The sequence below is a fragment of the Oratosquilla oratoria genome, chromosome 4, assembly GCF_046742065.1.
Source record: "Oratosquilla oratoria isolate Oo_2021 chromosome 4, ASM4674206v1, whole genome shotgun sequence".
Classification (NCBI taxonomy): domain Eukaryota; kingdom Metazoa; phylum Arthropoda; class Malacostraca; order Stomatopoda; family Squillidae; genus Oratosquilla; species Oratosquilla oratoria.
In genome coordinates, this window is record NC_134780.1 from 18,154,496 (window position 1) to 18,172,073 (window position 17,578).

General features: G+C 40.4%; 1 protein-coding gene across 7 annotated transcripts in view; it reads right to left on the bottom strand.

The window, feature by feature from the left end:
- The window catches only part of eco (Establishment of cohesion), a 55,935-nt gene that overhangs the window by 27,601 nt on the left and 10,756 nt on the right, over positions 1–17,578 (bottom strand). For 4 of the 7 annotated variants that reach the window (XM_076183526.1, XM_076183519.1, XM_076183521.1 and 1 more), the window contains exons 2-4: positions 4,745–4,910; positions 3,915–4,075; positions 3,070–3,174 (exon numbers count right to left, since the gene is read on the bottom strand). In XM_076183526.1, coding sequence (XP_076039641.1) covers positions 3,070–3,174; positions 3,915–4,075; positions 4,745–4,901 — 423 coding nt within the window. In that variant the 5' untranslated portion in view covers positions 4,902–4,910. Of the gene's footprint in view, positions 1–3,069; positions 3,175–3,914; positions 4,076–4,744; positions 4,911–9,579; positions 9,717–15,263; positions 15,401–15,543; positions 15,649–17,578 lie in introns of those variants that run through there. The other 3 variants (XM_076183522.1, XM_076183524.1, XM_076183520.1) reach the window with 3 other exon arrangements.

A 17,578-nucleotide genomic window follows, 5' to 3' on the forward strand; every position in this document is an offset into this window, starting at 1 on the left:
CAAGTCCAGAACAGGTACTATGACATAAAGAATAACAGAAGTGAGGTTAGCATAGGTAATAGATATTCCATGGAGGAAATTAGATTTGAAAGTAAAATGAGACACAATGAAATCAACCAAAGGGAGGGATCACAACTGCACTACTTTGAGGAATTCACACAGGTAAGGGGCAAATATTATAGTAGGGAGGATGACAGGAGAGAAAACAGGATAGATGACGGATTGCCAAGGATAAAAGAGGTATTACATGGATGAAGTTAGAGTTGAAGATGAAAGACTTCCACAGGAAAGGGGTAGATATCATGACTTTGTAGATGATACAAGTGGAAATAGAAGAAGTAGGGAACCTAAATCTGAATCACACATGAACATTTATCCCAGAAGATGGACAGGCCCAAAGAAAAACAAGTAGGGCTGGACCAGGACAGCCTATGCAATGGTCAACAGTGGTGAGTAGTGAAGGAAGTGTAATGGATAGTATCATAAAAGCAAGACATCTTATCCCCAAATTCACCAAAAAGGATACAGAATTGTTATTTTCTACATATGAAGGCATAGTAAAACAGGTGGGATGCAAAAAGGACCTCTGATCAGCCTTAAGTGTGTACACAGTATTTGATTGAGATGGCATATATGATTATTATCAGATTAAGAGTAAAATACTAAAGGCATAAAATTTCCCCAGATTATTTCAGAGAGAAATTCAGAAAGTTGGGAAGGATATCGGTCATGGATCCAGGAATGTAAGGAGTGACCTAAAAAAAATGGATGCATATGGAAAATGAGGTAAATACCAAGAAGGTCCTGGAGGTGATAGCAATTAAACAATTTCTTAATGAAAACCACTCCCACCCATTCCATCCCTATAAAACAAAGGCATGAAAACCACTCCCACCCATTCCATCCCTATCATACTCCACTCCCCACTACCCTCCCTCTTATTTTGGTACTTCCTGGATGAGAGGTCATCCTTGCATCTTGCCCTCTGCCCTGGATCAGAAGCAGTGTCGCACGACACAGCACATCCACAGCAAGGCCGCATCATTAAATCAGCAGTCCTCCTTTTCCATCCCCCCATGCAGAAAAGGAGAAGATGGGGAGACATCCTTTTGGGCTGCATCAAATTATTTCTCACTACTCCCTCACCCCCCCATCCCCATCACAGCATCATCCATATACAACCATTCTCCATTCACTCATCTTCTGTCCTCTCCCATACTTCCTCAACAGACATTCCTCTTTTTCCCAAACCCCTTATACCCAAGCCATCCATCTCATCATAGGCCACCCCCTCATGTTCACTCCTTCCACACCTCTTTTACTAGTCTTTCTCCACTCATTATTTCCATGTGTCCAAACCATCCCAATACTCTTTCATCAACCATATCTGCCTAAGAATCATAGTAGGGGTTATTAGGCTGGATGGAGCGAGAAACAAGGTGGGGAGAGCGGGGATGGAAATGGAGTTGGGAGATAGGGTTGAAGAAAGAGTACTGGGATGGTTTGGACACTTGGAAAGAACAAGTGAAGAACTAGTGAGGTGTGGAAGATAGAGGTGGAAGGAGTGAACATGAGGGAGCAACCACGGATGAGATGGATAGATGAGGTAAAAGGGCATTGGGTAAGAAAGGGAATGTCTGTTGAGGAAGGAAGGGAGAAGACAGATGGGGGGAATGGAAAATGGTTATGTATTTATGATACTGTGATGCATGGAAAGGAGTGGGCGGAATGCGGGAGTATCTCTGAATGATATTTTGACGCAGCCCAAAGGGATTTCTCCCCGTCTTCTCTTTTTCTGCATGAAGGGATGTGGGGCATCACCAATTAACCCCTTCCATACGGTGCCGCACACGTAGGCGTCATGAGGAGCAAGTGGATTCGCGACGCTGCCATATCGGCGTCTTGATTATATTTATTGTAGTCGCCCCTGTGTTTTTACATTCTCCCAAATGCACCCTGAATCCCATTCTCTGTGGTTTTTGAAATTCACGGGTGAAAGAGAGAACGATTGATATAAGCGGTGACTATTTTATGATGCGAGTATTATTACGACACGTCATATGGCTGGCATTGGCTGCTGCCCGCGAGATTTAAGTCCCGTACTGAAGTGGTTAAATGAAGCCGCCTTGCTGTGGATGGACTGTGTTTTGCTACATTGCTTATGACCCAAGGCAGTGAGTGAGATGCAGGGATGACCCGTCATCCCGGAGCCAAGAAAAGAAGGGTGTGAATGGGAGTGGAGTACGCAGGGATGGAATGGGTGGGAGTGGATTTTATGACTTTGTTTTTGGCTATCTCCCTTAGAGGAGGACGAGGAGGAGGAGGAGGAGGAGGAGGAGAGAGAGAGAAAAAAAAAAAAAAAAAAACACATGCATGTATAAAGGGATTTCTCCTCATCTATATTTTCCACACAAGAGGACAGCAAGGGCAGGTTTGTCAATTAAGTAAAGTCGCCTTGATCACTGCCATTTTCTCCTGCCATCACCTTAATTTTACCCACATTTACCTTCAAATTTCTCCCATCGCACATCTTCCCAAACTCTATTACTAACTGCCTTAATCCCCCCTATAACTGCCACAGCAGCAGTGTCATCAGCAAACAACAGCTGGCTCACTTCCCACCTATCTCTATTTTCTTTTCCAAGGCATGAAGTGATAACTACCATATAATTGGAAATGAGAAATAAACTAACAGACATCACCTTAATATGTGTAATACAATTCATAAATACAGTACCTGCTCCTTTCATGGGTGTACATAGAGTTTCATGTTCCTTAAAAATAACCCCCTTCAAATGCACCCCTTATAGTGGATGCCCAATCATGCCACTTTTCTGGTTGTCTGACCTATCTTAGGTTGTGCCAAGGTCTGATATTAGGAATTTCACTGTAATTCTAAATTAATGCTTGGAATAGACATAATATGGCAACATGTGTACAAGATACAAACTAGAAATACTTCTTGGGAGGAAACAAGAACAGTGAAAGTAATAAGGATGTTTGTCTCCAATGCCTAACCATCTCATCTCATACAAGATGGGGAGGGAGGGCTTGCAAATATAAACCTACCTTTCCAGATGTGGATGTCCCTAATGGACTGCGATCAGCAGCTAGACAAGGAAGAGCCTTTGCCTCACGTAAACGATGTACAACAGCTTTAACTTCATTCTTTTTCTGTTAATGAGAAAAAAAAATATATATATATTATATTTGCAAAATTCCAATTGCCCCATATGCAACCACCACACACAAGAGACAGAACACCTACTATACTACATTACACTCACCCTTTCCATACAAAGTAAAATAACTTTTCTAAACATTTTGTGGGCTGAATCAGTGTCCATGACCAGTTACCTGGGGATTGTAACTCTTCTATTAGAGAAATCTGGGGGCAATGGTCTGAGTTTTCAATCATTCCATTGCCCAAGCCATCACTTACATGATATCTGTGGTCCCCCAGGTAATCAGCCATGACCACCAATTCAGCTTATAAATAAATTTTGTCTGAAAACAGTGAGTGTAGTATTGTATTATAAGGTGCTAACATGTGTGTTGGTTGCATCTAGGGCAATTTGTTAGCTCTCAGGCTAAATCTGTGTTGATATAATTTTCAAGTGGACTAGTGTCCTGAATGTATATATGCCAATAGAATTCTTGCTTGCCTTGGAAGTGATTTCTGTTGTGTGGATTTCTGGGGAGTCTGGTGAAGTACAAAAAGTGTGCAAGTGTTTTTGTATGGATACTGTGGGGTAGCAGTGGTGGTTACGTTATAGTAGTTGTTTGAAGAATATACTGTTGGGGCTATTTTCATCTTGCATTTGGTGAGTTGTTTGTATTTGTGAAGGGTGGGTGGGTGGCTCATGTACATAACTGTGCCAGTCTTTACCACATTCAAAATTATAAATACATACCTTGTCTTTTGCCTTCAGTTTGGGTTTCTTGATTTTATGCACAACACCCTTGTTGATACCATCTTTTTTGACACTCCTACGTATTTCTACAACTGGAGGTGTTGGGGTGTATGCCTTGAGTACAGGGGACTTTGAGGATTTGTAGAAGTTAGAGGTAAAACCTGAAAGAGAAACTTGTGCTATTATTTCATTGTTTACTTCATGTGCTGCAAAAGGCCATGTAATCACTAAAAGTATATCACTGCAAATTTGAAGGTATGTGTATGTTTTTTTTTTTTTGTTAGAAGAAGAAAAAAGAAGAAGAAAAAAAAAAAAGGAGAAGAGGGAGAAGGAGGAGGAGAAGAAGAAGAAGAAGAAGAAGAAGAAGGAGGAGGAGGTTTGTGCTGTCTGTGGGCTGTTTTGGCTTGCCCACTTAATTGTTACGAACAATACTGAGGATGCATATTTAATGGCTGAGTGGGTTACGGTGTCATTACTTGGGGTGAAGGTCGAGGTGAGGGCGGTTCGAATATTGCCACCAGCAAAGTTGAACCAAGGGCATGGTTCATTAAATTCCACACTACAAAGCCCTCTGTGTGGGGCACCATTCTAGCCTCCCAATAGGGGGGAGTGTGTGATGTTAAACCATATCATCTATAAATTTATTAGTTTCTGGTGACCAAATCTTGTATGACTGCTCTAAGCAGGTTCAGTTTCTTAGTTATTGTGGTCTTTTGTGTCCAATGTATTGCCAAGTATTGTAGAACTAGGCCATTAAAAGATTAAGGGGGAGTGAGTGGGAGAGGAACACAAATATACATGCAAGTCCATAAGTACATGGATTGACTTACCAGTAGCTAGTCCAAAGGTCTGTTTTGGTGATGGTGTATCAGCTTCTACAGCTACACGTGGAGACACCCTTGGAGATATACTGAACTTCTTTACAGGTGGAGAAACTCTTGGCCTTGGTGCTGTCAAGATGCCACAGTCTGGCAGCATTGGAGACATGATGTCTTACTGGAAACAACATGAAAATTAAAAATCAGCAGATATGTTCTACATACTGCTTTACTCCTAATACATGCCTCACCAGTATACAGCAATCCTCCATTTATTGCAGGGGTTACATTCTAGGACTGGCCATGACAGGTGAAAATATGCAATATAGACCCCAAAAACATTAGTGCTTAAGAAGGTAATAATGAAACATCTAGAGAAAATTAGGCAATTCAATGATGGAAAACATGGGTTACCGAAAGGAAGATCCTGCCTTTCACAACTCCTGGACCATTATTCAAAAATTCTGAAAGAGGTGAGCATGGGGAACACTGTCGACGTGATTTACCTCAACTTCAAAAAAAGCATTTGACAAGGTGGACCATGGAGTGGTACTACACAAAGCTGAAAATATCAGCATTAAAGGCAAACTTGGTATGTGACTGTACAACTTCCTAATAGACAGGAGGCAAACATAGTGGTGAAAAGGGCCTGGCATTAAATAAGGGCTTGGCATTCACCAGTGGAGTATCACAAGGCTCTGTACTGGGACCACTATTGTTCTTGATCATGATGGGATTCATAAGCTACATGTGAAACCATCCTGAGTTTACTAATTTACTGATGAGACCAAGACCTCAAGGAGTATAACCAGTGACAAGGACTCCCAGGGACTGCAAAGTGACCTAGATGAAATACTAAGATGGTCAAATAAAAACATGAAATTCAACAGCAAGAAGTTTGAACTGATGAAGTACTGGCCAGATGACCATCTGAAACGCTATATATATATATATATATATATACAGGTAAACGTCGACTTACGATGGCCGCGACTTACGATTGTTCGACTTTACGATGACGACGACGACGATATGATAATTTAACCCCTTCCATACGGTGCCGCACACGTAGGCGTCATGAGGAGCAAGTGGATTCGCAACGCTGCCATATCGGCGTCTTGATTATATTTATTGTAGTCGCCCCTGTGTTTTTACATTCTCTCAAATGTGCCTGAATCCCATTCTCTGTGGTTTTCAAAATTCGCGGGTGAAAGAGAGAACGATCGATATAAGCGGTGACTATATTTTATGATGCGAGTATTATTACGTCACGTCGTACGGCTGGCATTGGCTGCTGCCCGCGAGATTTAAGTCCCGTACTGAAAATATATATTATAGTGTTTGAATATGGTAAAAAGGATAAAAATAATTAAATAAACTACTGTACATGTTTAATAGGCTATATTCAGTATCTCTGGTGGTTAATATACAGGTAGGCTAGGTACAGTGACCACGGAACAGTGATACACAAATTGGGGGTCGACTTGCGATGAAATCGTCTTACGATGGCTCTATCGAAACCTAATGCCATCGTAAGTCGACGTTTACCTGTACACACATAAAGGAAAGAAAAGAAGAAATATGAAGAAATAAATACTAGTGAGACAGTTAACCACTTCCATACGGTGACGCCTACGTAGGCGTCATGAGGAGCAAGTGGGTACGTGATGATGCCGACGTCGGCGTCTTGATGATATTCATTGTAGTCGTACCTACGTAACCTCCATTCTCTCTAAACTGGCTTCATCATATTTTCTATGGTTATCAAATTTCACAGGTGAAAGAGAACAAACGATTGAGCACTGACTTTATTTTTCATAATGCGATTATTATGACGCAACATCGCATGTCGGGCAGCTAATGCTGCCAGACATGTGATGGGCCCCGGAGTGAAGAGGTTAAAGACCTGGGTGTGTGGCTGAGTAACAACTGCAAATTTGATCCACACTTCAGACACATCACAAGAATAGCATCACAGGTGAGTGGATGGATCCTTAGAACTTTGTGACAGAGGCCAGAGCACTTGCTGCCCCTATGAATAGCAATTATGGTCTCTAAAATTGAGTACAAGAGCAAAAATTAGGGAGATAAAGAGGTGGAACACATGCACAGATTCTTCACCAGGAGATTGACCTGGGATTACATGAAATACTAGAAGTTACGGCACCACATCTAGTAGCTTTAAACAAGGCATGAACAATATATGATAATCAATTCCTGGAAGATCCTAGAGGGTGGGGTTCCTGTCATCTATGTGAGGTCAAGTAATTAGTCACAGAGTATATGAGCCTGCTGATAACATCACATGGTCAGACCAGGAAGCGTGTCAACCTCACCAGCCAGGTAGGCAACTGATAATGGCAAGCTGACCCAGCATTATTCATTCCTGATTGGCTCATGCCTTGCACATGATTGACTTTGTCACAGATTGCCTGAGCCAAAAGATCTGTATTATCTGTCATTGTAAACTGTACCTGTAGCTATGCCACTGCAAGGGAATGGTTCCAAACCCAATAAGTAATATCACACCCCAAAAGTCACTCTAGGCTTGGGAGGTGAAGGAAGAGGAAGACACCAAGGGGATATTCCCAGGGCATGAGAACAATTCATGCGTAAAGTTTCCACCATGCTGGTCTGCAGCTATCTAATAGCCTGATTTGTGTGATCAGAGGCATAACTGGGGTCAGCACAGAGGCATTCAAATGGAGGCTGAATAACTACCTGGAGAGAGAGAGAGAGAGAGAGAGAGAGAGAGAGAGAGAGAGAGAGAGAGAGAGAGAGAGAGAGAGAGAGAGAGAGAGAGAGAGAGAGAGAGGAGAGAGAGAGAGAGAGAGAGAGAGAGAGAGAGGGAGAGAGAGAGAGACAGAGAGGAGAGGAGAGAGAGGAGAGAGAGAGAGAGAGAGAGAGAGAGAGAGAGAGGAGAGGAGATTCCAGTCCTTTATGGTCCAACTTCAAGATGAGCTGTGTCAAACTCTGTCATCAACCAACTCCAATATATGAAAATGAAAGGTGTGGGGCATCAGTTCTTTGATCTAGGGTATTACCACGGTATGTATTTACTTTCTAATTACTATCATTATTATTACTGAGGGACCATTACCTATCATTTGTCATGTAGCAGCTTAAATAAGATGTGTTAGGTAATGCTTGTCCATGCATCCACAAGAGTTATATAATGCTATAAGTGCTCTTGCTTGAGGTCTTGTGGGTCATGATATATTTCATATGAAATTGGTCTTAGCTTAAGATATAACTAATATCAAATAAGATGTAGGACTGTAGAACTAAAATATAAAATTTAGTCACAGATCGTCAAAATGAGAAAATGATGCACAGTTGAGTCAGATGAACACACACAAATAGGGCCACAATGCTATCCAGGGTCAGAGGTCCTGGATGAAGATGACACAGGGAAGTAGCACATTGGCAAATATAAGTGGAGTATCATGCGGAACTTAAATAATTAATGATTATTTGTAAACCTTCACACATAATAAAGATACGTGACTAATGTGCATAGGCTGGTAAATATGAAAATAGATTAGGATTATAGTTTTAGGATTCTTGGCACCTATGCCTAGCTCATGCAAGTGCCATGTATATAAAGAGGGTTGCATGCTCGTTCTCTCTTGTGCACCCTTGTTCTCAACCACTGTAATATTATCATTCAAGTCTACTTATATCATTATGTATGTATTTTTTAATATTTTTGTACATCACATTTTATTTGCCCAGAATGAGAAGAAATCGATCATTATGAAGAGGAAATAGCACTCTGTTTGAGGACTGATAGGATTTCTTCAAGTCATGGTTAGACATAGCACAGTTAACCAAAAACACACCAGATCATGACAAACTGGTGCTCACTAGTGGTCAGTATTGATATCTAGTTTTTACCATATTTTTTCTATTATCATCATAATTGTGGGGCCACTAACCATTTTTTTTTACTAGTGTTCACTAGCCACCAGTATTAATGACTAGTGATAACTAGTCATGACAAATTCTTACATTTTTTTTTTTGGTAAAGTATTCTATACAAAATGAATATGTATATGCTTTATTATATTAGTGTGTAGTTGTGAAACTTTTTATGGAATAATGCAATAAAGACAAACAGGAAAAAATTACTAATAATGGAAAAAACATGGATAGGAAAAACAACTTTAGATAATGCAATAATTTAATATCTGTCATTTTATTATAAGTGTTTAGTCATGAACAATGTTACAGAATAATGATAATAAAGGCAAACTTTATGGGGAGGGAGAGAATGAATAAATACACACACACACAGGTAAATACGCACAGTAGGAATACAGGGCAAACTGCTTAAGTGGATGGAAGACTTCTTGCATGAAAGAAAAATGAGTGGTGATAATATTAGAGTATGCAACGACGACATGGTCACCAAGTACAAAAAAGTACAGCAGAACTTGAAAGAATACAAGAGCAATTACGAAATTGGCACCAACACTCTCAGAACTATCATACGAGGAGAGACTAGCAAAACTTGAGCTACAGACATTAGAGCAAAGAAGAGAGAGAGGAGACTTGATAACTATTTATAGAATCATGAAAGGCATAGAAACTATTGATAGAGAGGATCTAATAAAATGGGATAGTAGATACACAAGAGGACACGGAAAGAAAATCAAGAAAGACAGTCATAGAAGAGACTTGAAAAAGAACAGCTTTCCCTACAGGGTAATAGACATTTGGAACAAGTTAGATGAAAATGTGGTGTGTGCAAAAATAATACACGAATTTAAAAATACAACTAGGTAAATACACACATACATAGATAGGAAAGATCACTTTAAAGAAAGCAATAATTGAATGCTTACCCCAAATCCTCCAAAGTTCCAGTTATGTTTTTCCTGAACCACAGTCCTATTCCATACCAGTCTTCAACATAAAGGTGAGAGAAGGTAGGACTTTCATGCTATGCACTAACAGGATAGACAGATGTGTCAGCCCAGACATGGTTATCAGGGTTGTCAAGGTCCTCAGTCAGGTTTATATCTAAGTTATCCTCCTCATCTAGACTCAGAATGGTACTGAGAGTCCTCTGCCTCTCAACCATTCCTCTCATCCACACCTTGTCAATCTCCCGGTGATAGAATGGAATCAGGAAATCCAGATCCACCGTTTTTGCAGGCTTAAGCACTCTACCATGAGGGTACTTGACAGGTAGGATGATGTCCTGCAGTACCACTTCCTTTAGCTGGCCATGCCTGTTTCCAGTGGACTTCCTCTCCTTCAACAATGACACAAAGTCAGCCTCAGAGTCATGTTGATTGAGGTCATAGGTATTTTTCATGTAGAAGCCAGTCTTGCTGGTAAACTTTATGACAAACACCCGTGCTCGTGACAGACCAGTAGGTGTGATGGTTATGGCCTTTTCAAGGACCTTACCATCCTTCAAGTCACTGTAGACCATTAACAACATTGTACTTATTGCTGTTGCGTGCCTCTCCTATTAATTCAACATAACGGGGAACACTGCAGATGTAGCTGAAGGACTTCAAGTACTTTTCAAGGGCTCTAAAGGCCCCATCACATGGTAGGTTGGTGTGGCCACTAACCAGGTAAACAAACTCCACCCTGGCAAGCCGCTTTTGCTGAACCTGCTGCAGCATTGCCAAGATCAAGTAGATATTTTTATTCTGGGCAGCACAGTTGTCTGCGAAAATTCGAAGGGTTGTAAAGTCTCCCCCCCCTTCCTCTCGAACCATTTCAAGCCACTTGATGAGGCAGCTCCCAGTTTCATTTGGGCCACATCCAGCGACCATTTCATTCCACAGAAACATGTATGGCTTGTTTTTTGTTATGTCGTAAATGCAGAAGTTATAAAGCCAGAGCTTCCGCTTATAATAAGCTACATTCACAGGTAGCTTTGGCACTGGCAATGTTTGCTGGATTTCAGTGGAGATAACCTTGATATTTTTATCGCCAGCTGTATCCCTAACTTGGTTACTGAGGAGATTCTGGGTTATACGGTCTGACTCCTTGTGAGCTTAAAGTTCAGCTTCCAGGCGAGAGGCATCATGACCTGTTGCAGTTAGACCCTCAATCTTCAATGGAAGCCGTTCACAAGTATTGCAGAGGCCAACTTTTGGTGGGACAAAGCTAATGTTATACATTGTAGTAAACACTTCCCGAAATTTTGACTCTGAAACAATGGACACTTGGGGGTGGCTGGCCTCCATGAATCTCTTATAGTCTTGATATACCTGTGGTATAGAACCACCTGAAGCCAAGTACAGCCTATTCTCAGACTTTGCCCTAGTGTAGTGACTAGTAACTACAGGCAGCTTGCGTATGTACTCATGTACACAGTCAATAGGTGGACCAACTATCTTTTTTCCTGATGGCTGCTTCCCTCGCTGATCAAGTTCAATGGTCCCAGTGCCATTTTTTAATGCCATTTTCTTTTTCTCAACCATCAACTTCATCTTCTTTATGCCAATACCATGAATACTCATAAAACCATTACGACACACCTTAAACTCTTTATTAGAATTTGTCACATAGAAGCCAAAATTAATACTTTTCTGCGAATTTTCTTTTTTTGTATACTTTCCCTTGTACTTTTCCACTCTCATACAGCCAACAAGGTAGCTGTTACTATGGTTAACATCACCCAGGGCCCAGAAATCATTAAAAATTTTCTCTATCTTCTCAAGTCCTATTTTTGTGAAACACCCATCATGGCATGGTGGCCCTATCTTCCTTGCTGGCATAATTTTCTTGGTCTTATAACTAATATATTGCTGCCCTAAATTTCTGGCTGTTTTTGCCTTAGTAAGCTCACTTATTTGCCTTGTCTTCCTTCTCCTTTGTTCCCTGGCCAAACTAGGTCCAGCAACATCACCACCAGCCCCACCCCAACTCATCACACCACCATCATCAATACTTTGCACATTATCGCCATAATCACTACACTTTTCACTCTTAATCTTTTTAAATTTCCTTATTATAACATCAGTGTCACTATCACTATAACTGCCTTTACCACAATGATGATCGTTATCAGTGGAGATATCTCTGCTATTTTCACTGCCAGCAGTATCTCTAACTTGGTTGCTGAGATTCTGGGCTATTTGGGCTGATTCAGCTTCCAGGTGAGAGGCATCATGACCTGTTGCAGTTAGACCCTCAATCTTCAATGGCAGCCATTCACAGGTATTGCAGAGGCCAACTTTTGGTAGGGCAAAACTAATGTTATACATTGTAGTAAACACTTCCCGAAATTTTGACTCTGAAATAATGGACACTTGGGGGTGGCTGGCCTCCATGAATCTCTTATAGTCTTGATATACCTGTGGTATAGAACCACCTGAAGCCAAGTACAGCCTATTCTCAGACTTTGCCCTAGTGTAGTGACTAGTAACTACAGGCAGCTTGCGTATGTACTCATGTACACAGTCAATAGGTGGACCAACTATCTTTTTTCCTGATGGCTGCTTCTCTCGCTGATCAAGTTCAATGGTCCCAGTGTCATTTTTTATTGCCATTTTCTTTTTCTCAACCATCAACTTCATCTTCTTTATGCCAATACCATGGATACTCATAAAACCATTACGACACACCTTAAACTCCTTATTAGAATTTGTCACATAGAAGTCAAGTTTAACACTTTTCTGTGAAGTTTCCTTTTTTGTATACTTTCTCTTATACTTTTCCACTCTCATACAGCCAAGAAGGTAGCTGTTACTATGGTTAACATCACCCAGGGCCCAGAAATCATTAAAAATTTCCTTTATTTTCTCAAGTCCTATCTTCGTGAAACAACCATCACTACATGGTGGTCCTATCGTCCTCGCTGGCACCACTTTCTTGGTCTTATAACTAATGTATTGCTGCCCTAAATTTCTGGCTATTTTTGCCTTAGTAAGCCCCCACTCACTCACTCGCCTGGTTTTCTTTCTCCCTTGTCTCCTGACAATGCTAGGTCCAGCAACATCGACATCATCACCCCCAGCCCCACCACGACTACTACTCAACATATCAGCATCATCACCATCAGCCCCACAACCATCACCACTATTATTGTCACCACGCTTTTCAGTCTTCATTTTTCCTTATTACATCAGTGTCACTATCACTACCATTGTCTTTACCAGGATAACAATCTTTATCAAAGTCAGTGCCGTCAATCACTTCATCCCAGTCATTGTACTCTAGGTCCCTTGTTTCCAAGGCATCTAGCCATCTCGGTTTAGCTTGTCACAAGCACAACAATAGAAATGTCCTATTTCTATCACTGGTCCACAATCCCGAGCACAATCTTCACTTTCTAACACTGATGCAATATAATAGAACATCACAACTTTATCAGTAACTGAATAATAACACTGGCCTGCGAAGTTTCAAAGGTAAAGCATCTGATAACTGATTCTAGGGTAATTTGCTATGCAGAATCTAAAAATCACATTCATTTTGTTCAATCAGGTCACGTTTTTGAGATACGAGGCGGTAAAAATAATTAAAAACGCCATTTAGTGCTATTTATTCCCTTTAATTTTGGAAAAAAATTCTTGACAAAAGAAATAATTTTTTCTTGCATAGTTCAGAAGATAAAGAGGATATATTACAGAAAATCTAATCATGGATGAAGGGCCTTTTCAGTGACTTTCTCCTGTGTTGGGCAGCCACCACGTCTCGTTTCAAACACCAACAGTAGTCCGCAAGAAAGTTCACATCCCACCGGCCTTGGTAGCGTTCTTCCATGACACGAATATCCTGGTGGAAACGTTCTCCCTGTTCCTCACTGAAGTCACCACAGTTCTGAGGGAAATAGTCTAAGTGGGACCGTAGAAAGTGCATTTTAACTGACATGTGAGCCCCTAATTTTTGATAGCTGTTCAAGAGCTCATCGACTTCTTTCTCGTATTCTGCACTTCGGTTATTTCCTAGAAAGTTTCTTATCACTGACTTAAGCGACCACCAAACGGACAGCTCAGCTGCATTCAGTGCATAGTCAAACATTGAGTCCTTCATAAGTTCCCTTATCTGAGGCCCATCAAAGATGCCAGCCTTAAGCTTTTCCAGACTGATCCGAGGAAACTTCTGCTGAAGAAAAGTAAATCCCATGCCGTCCTTGTCCATTGCCTTCACAAAGTTCTTCATCAGTCCCAGTTTGATATGTAAAGGTGGGAGTAAGACCTTGTTTGGTTCAACAAGAGAACGAGCCTGAACATTGTGTGAACCAGGTTCCAAACGTTGTCGTGGTGGCCATTCTTGTCTGACAAAATGTTGATCATCAGCCCGACTATCCCACAAACACAAAAAGCATGGATACTTTGTGTACCCACCCTGTAGTCCCAAAACCAATCCAACTACCTTAAGATCTCCACAGATCAACCAACCATGGTCATTCTATTTCAGAGCAGACAGTAGCTGATCCATGTTGTCATGAGTTTCTTTCATTTGCACCGAATGACCAATTGGAATTGAAGAGTATTTATTTCCGTTGTGAAGGAGGACTGCCTTGAGACTTCTGCTGGAAGAGTCGATGAACAGTCTCCATTCAGTAGCAACATAGTCCAGCCCCATTGATTGAATCAAACCAGCAATGTTGTTGCAGTAAATTAATGACGAGTCCTTCTGGGTTGTGAAGAACTGTCTAAATTCTCTTTCACGCTCTTGGTACCAAAAGAATTTTGTCTCAGGTGCTAGCAAATTTTTCTCATGAAGACAAGAACCCAGAAGCTGTGCTGATTCCTTTGATAGGTTTAGATCCCATGTCAGGTCATTGAGATCTGCTTGTGTTAGAGGCACTGGCTGGTCATTCTCATCTGGCATGTATTCTCCACCCTCTGCCCTGTCTAGTGCGTTATCAGATTCCGATTCAGAGCTAGATTCCATTGCAACATCTGGCTCGGGAACGGGCAGGCCTGGACCATGAGGGACTGGTCGTATGGCAGACAGAACATTAGGATACTGAATACAATGATTGTTCTTGCGGTTGACTCCTTTAAGATTAGTCATGCAGAAATAGCAGTCCGACACATGATCTTTACCCTCTCTCCAAACCATTGGAACAGCGAATGGCATACTCTTCCTTTTTTTATTTCTCCAATCACACAAGTTCTCGACACATGTTTTGCAGCTAACATGGGGTGCAAATGGCTTGTCCTGGTCCCCAAGCTTAACACCAAAGTAAGCATGATATGCCTTCTTCACAAAATCAGTTATATTTGCTAGTCGATGAGGAAGAATCACATTACCACATATGTAGCAGAACCTATCAGGATGATTTGTGCATTTGCGTTCCATTTTCTGTCAATCTAAGATACGTGTCCAAAATAGAAACACAAGAAGCACAGATTCTTATAAAATCAGTCACATTGATTGGAGATCACACTTTTCTAAACCATTTTCAGTTTCAGTGTTGTCAATGCAGTTTAAGTTTCAGTTTCCTGAAAGTAAACAAAAACATCATGATCATTAGGTTTCAGTATCAGTTTCGGGATGCTACAGTATAATTTTTATGGAAAAAAAAAGAAAAAAGAATAGGCTATACCTGCAGCCTCGTTTTCCTTATACTTAGTACTATACAAGGCCCAAAAGTCGCACTTCTCATATCTCAAAAATTAGACCTGATCCAAGGAAACGGATGGCATTTTTTGATTCAGCGCACCAAAAAACCTGTAAATCACTTGAAAAACCGACCTTTGGAAAAAAAAAAAAAAAAAAAAAATTAAACGCAGGCCAGTGTAATCAATATACGACGTGAGTACATACTATTCTATCCGTTAATTAACAGGGCGACGTAAACAAAGATATTGGCACAACTCGCATACCTACGTTACCATAGCGACGGGACATGTTGCGCAGCGCGCTGATTGGCTGAGAGTAGCGTCCCGCAGCGAGTGGTGTTTTTCCCATTCTATCCTACAATAACACCGCCACGGAGTTCGTGTCTTGCATAGGCCAATTTGCCGCTATCCAGTTAATATATCCTCAGACCGAAATCTCCTCACCTTCAAACGAGCATAACGTCCTCGGGGCTATACATTTCCGATCTTATTTTCACTAATGTTTCATTTGCCTAATTGCAGAAGTTACGTGTAACCGAAACTTTAATCTTAGCAGGTAATTTATGATTCTCGGGGACTTGGCAATTTTGTTCATAATTTTCATTGGTTTTCGGTTGTACCGATTTTTAAAGCATTTGTCCACATCAATATCGAAATAATCAAGATGTGCTACACTACCGACAGTTCGGAGCTCGACGCGAGCTTCGAGACGTCAAGTATTTTAGATAGATAGTTGTTGGTGATATCAACAGAAGTTCCACATAAAATGCTCACAAAGTTAGCAATCCACGTCACGAAGTTACTTTGACATGCGATCTACACTTGATATTGCATAGCATAGTGTTGTATATGTCTTTATTTTCAATATTTATTCCATGCAATAAATGTCATTCAGCTGTATCCACGAAAATTATACTTAGATCACGTTGGTCATGTAGATCGCATACTAATATACATTATATTTATATAATTTCTATCTTCATTTTCACGCAATGAATTTATTTAAATTACCAAAAACTGATCAGAGGTAGGATATGAAACAAATATGCAGTTTGAAGCAATATTCGACCATGTTTACATTATACATTTCCCCATACGTAATTTTTCATACCATTTGACTGACGAAGTTCGTTGGGACAAGGTAAATTATATGTTATGTTAAATATACCTATTTGCGTGGCTGGAAATTTACCGTAACCACTCTTTTTGAAATGTCGGCCCTTCCAGTTTGAAGCGTTAATTGACCAATATTTACATTGAACATTTGTCCTTCAAATCCAAATTTTCATACAATTGGATTGACGAGAAGTAATGATGTTAGCCTCACCAATGCTTATATATATATATATATATACATACACTACTCCCAGCTCATACGCGCTTACCTATTAGCGTAATAGCGCTCGTGCTCTTCGCGAAGTTTATGCTGCATACACACATACTTCAGTATATATTCATGATCTACTCGAGCGCGATCTTCACGCATACTGTCGATGCTCGCGCGTGACCTATTGGCGAGTAACGGTACGAGCTGTAGGAAAAATATTTAGAAGCATTCGGCAAACTGTCGAGTTGTCCGCAATGAATCTTTTACAGGACTTATTTCCTCCATTAATTAATATGGTTCATAAATATTTCTACAATCAGCCTAGTTGCAAACATATCGCTCGAATATACTTCTACCGTCAATATATTAACTTAAATGCTCCTCTCATTATATTTTATTTTCATCTTGTATGCACACCACTTGTTTATTCTTTTATTTCGAAGATCTATTATTATGGAATGATTACCGCACTAGGGTAAAATTCTAGAATTACGCAAACATTTGTATATAACATGAAATTTACCTCGCCCAATAGCTCCAAACGTAACGCAACCATTCCATAAAAAATCGATCTTTGAAATATCTCATGTCAGCCCTGTCGGTGACGTCGTAGCCGTGGTCGGTTTATTGAGGCTAAAACCTTAAGTTCTTGTCTATCACATGATATGAAAACTCACATATTTGTAAGACATGGTCAATGTAAACGTTGGTCAAATTATGCTCCAAACTGCACATCGGTGTCATATCCGACCTCTGGTCTTTTCTGCTCCATTTTGTGAATATTAATAAATTTACTGCTTAAGAATGAATATTGAGAAGGAAGACAGGAATTATCTAAATATATAGTTTCATATGTTATCTACATAGCCAACATGATCCACACATAACTTGTGTGGATACCACCACAGAATGTTAATTTATTGCATAAGAATAATTAGAATGAAGGTAAATTATATAGTATACCTTGGCATG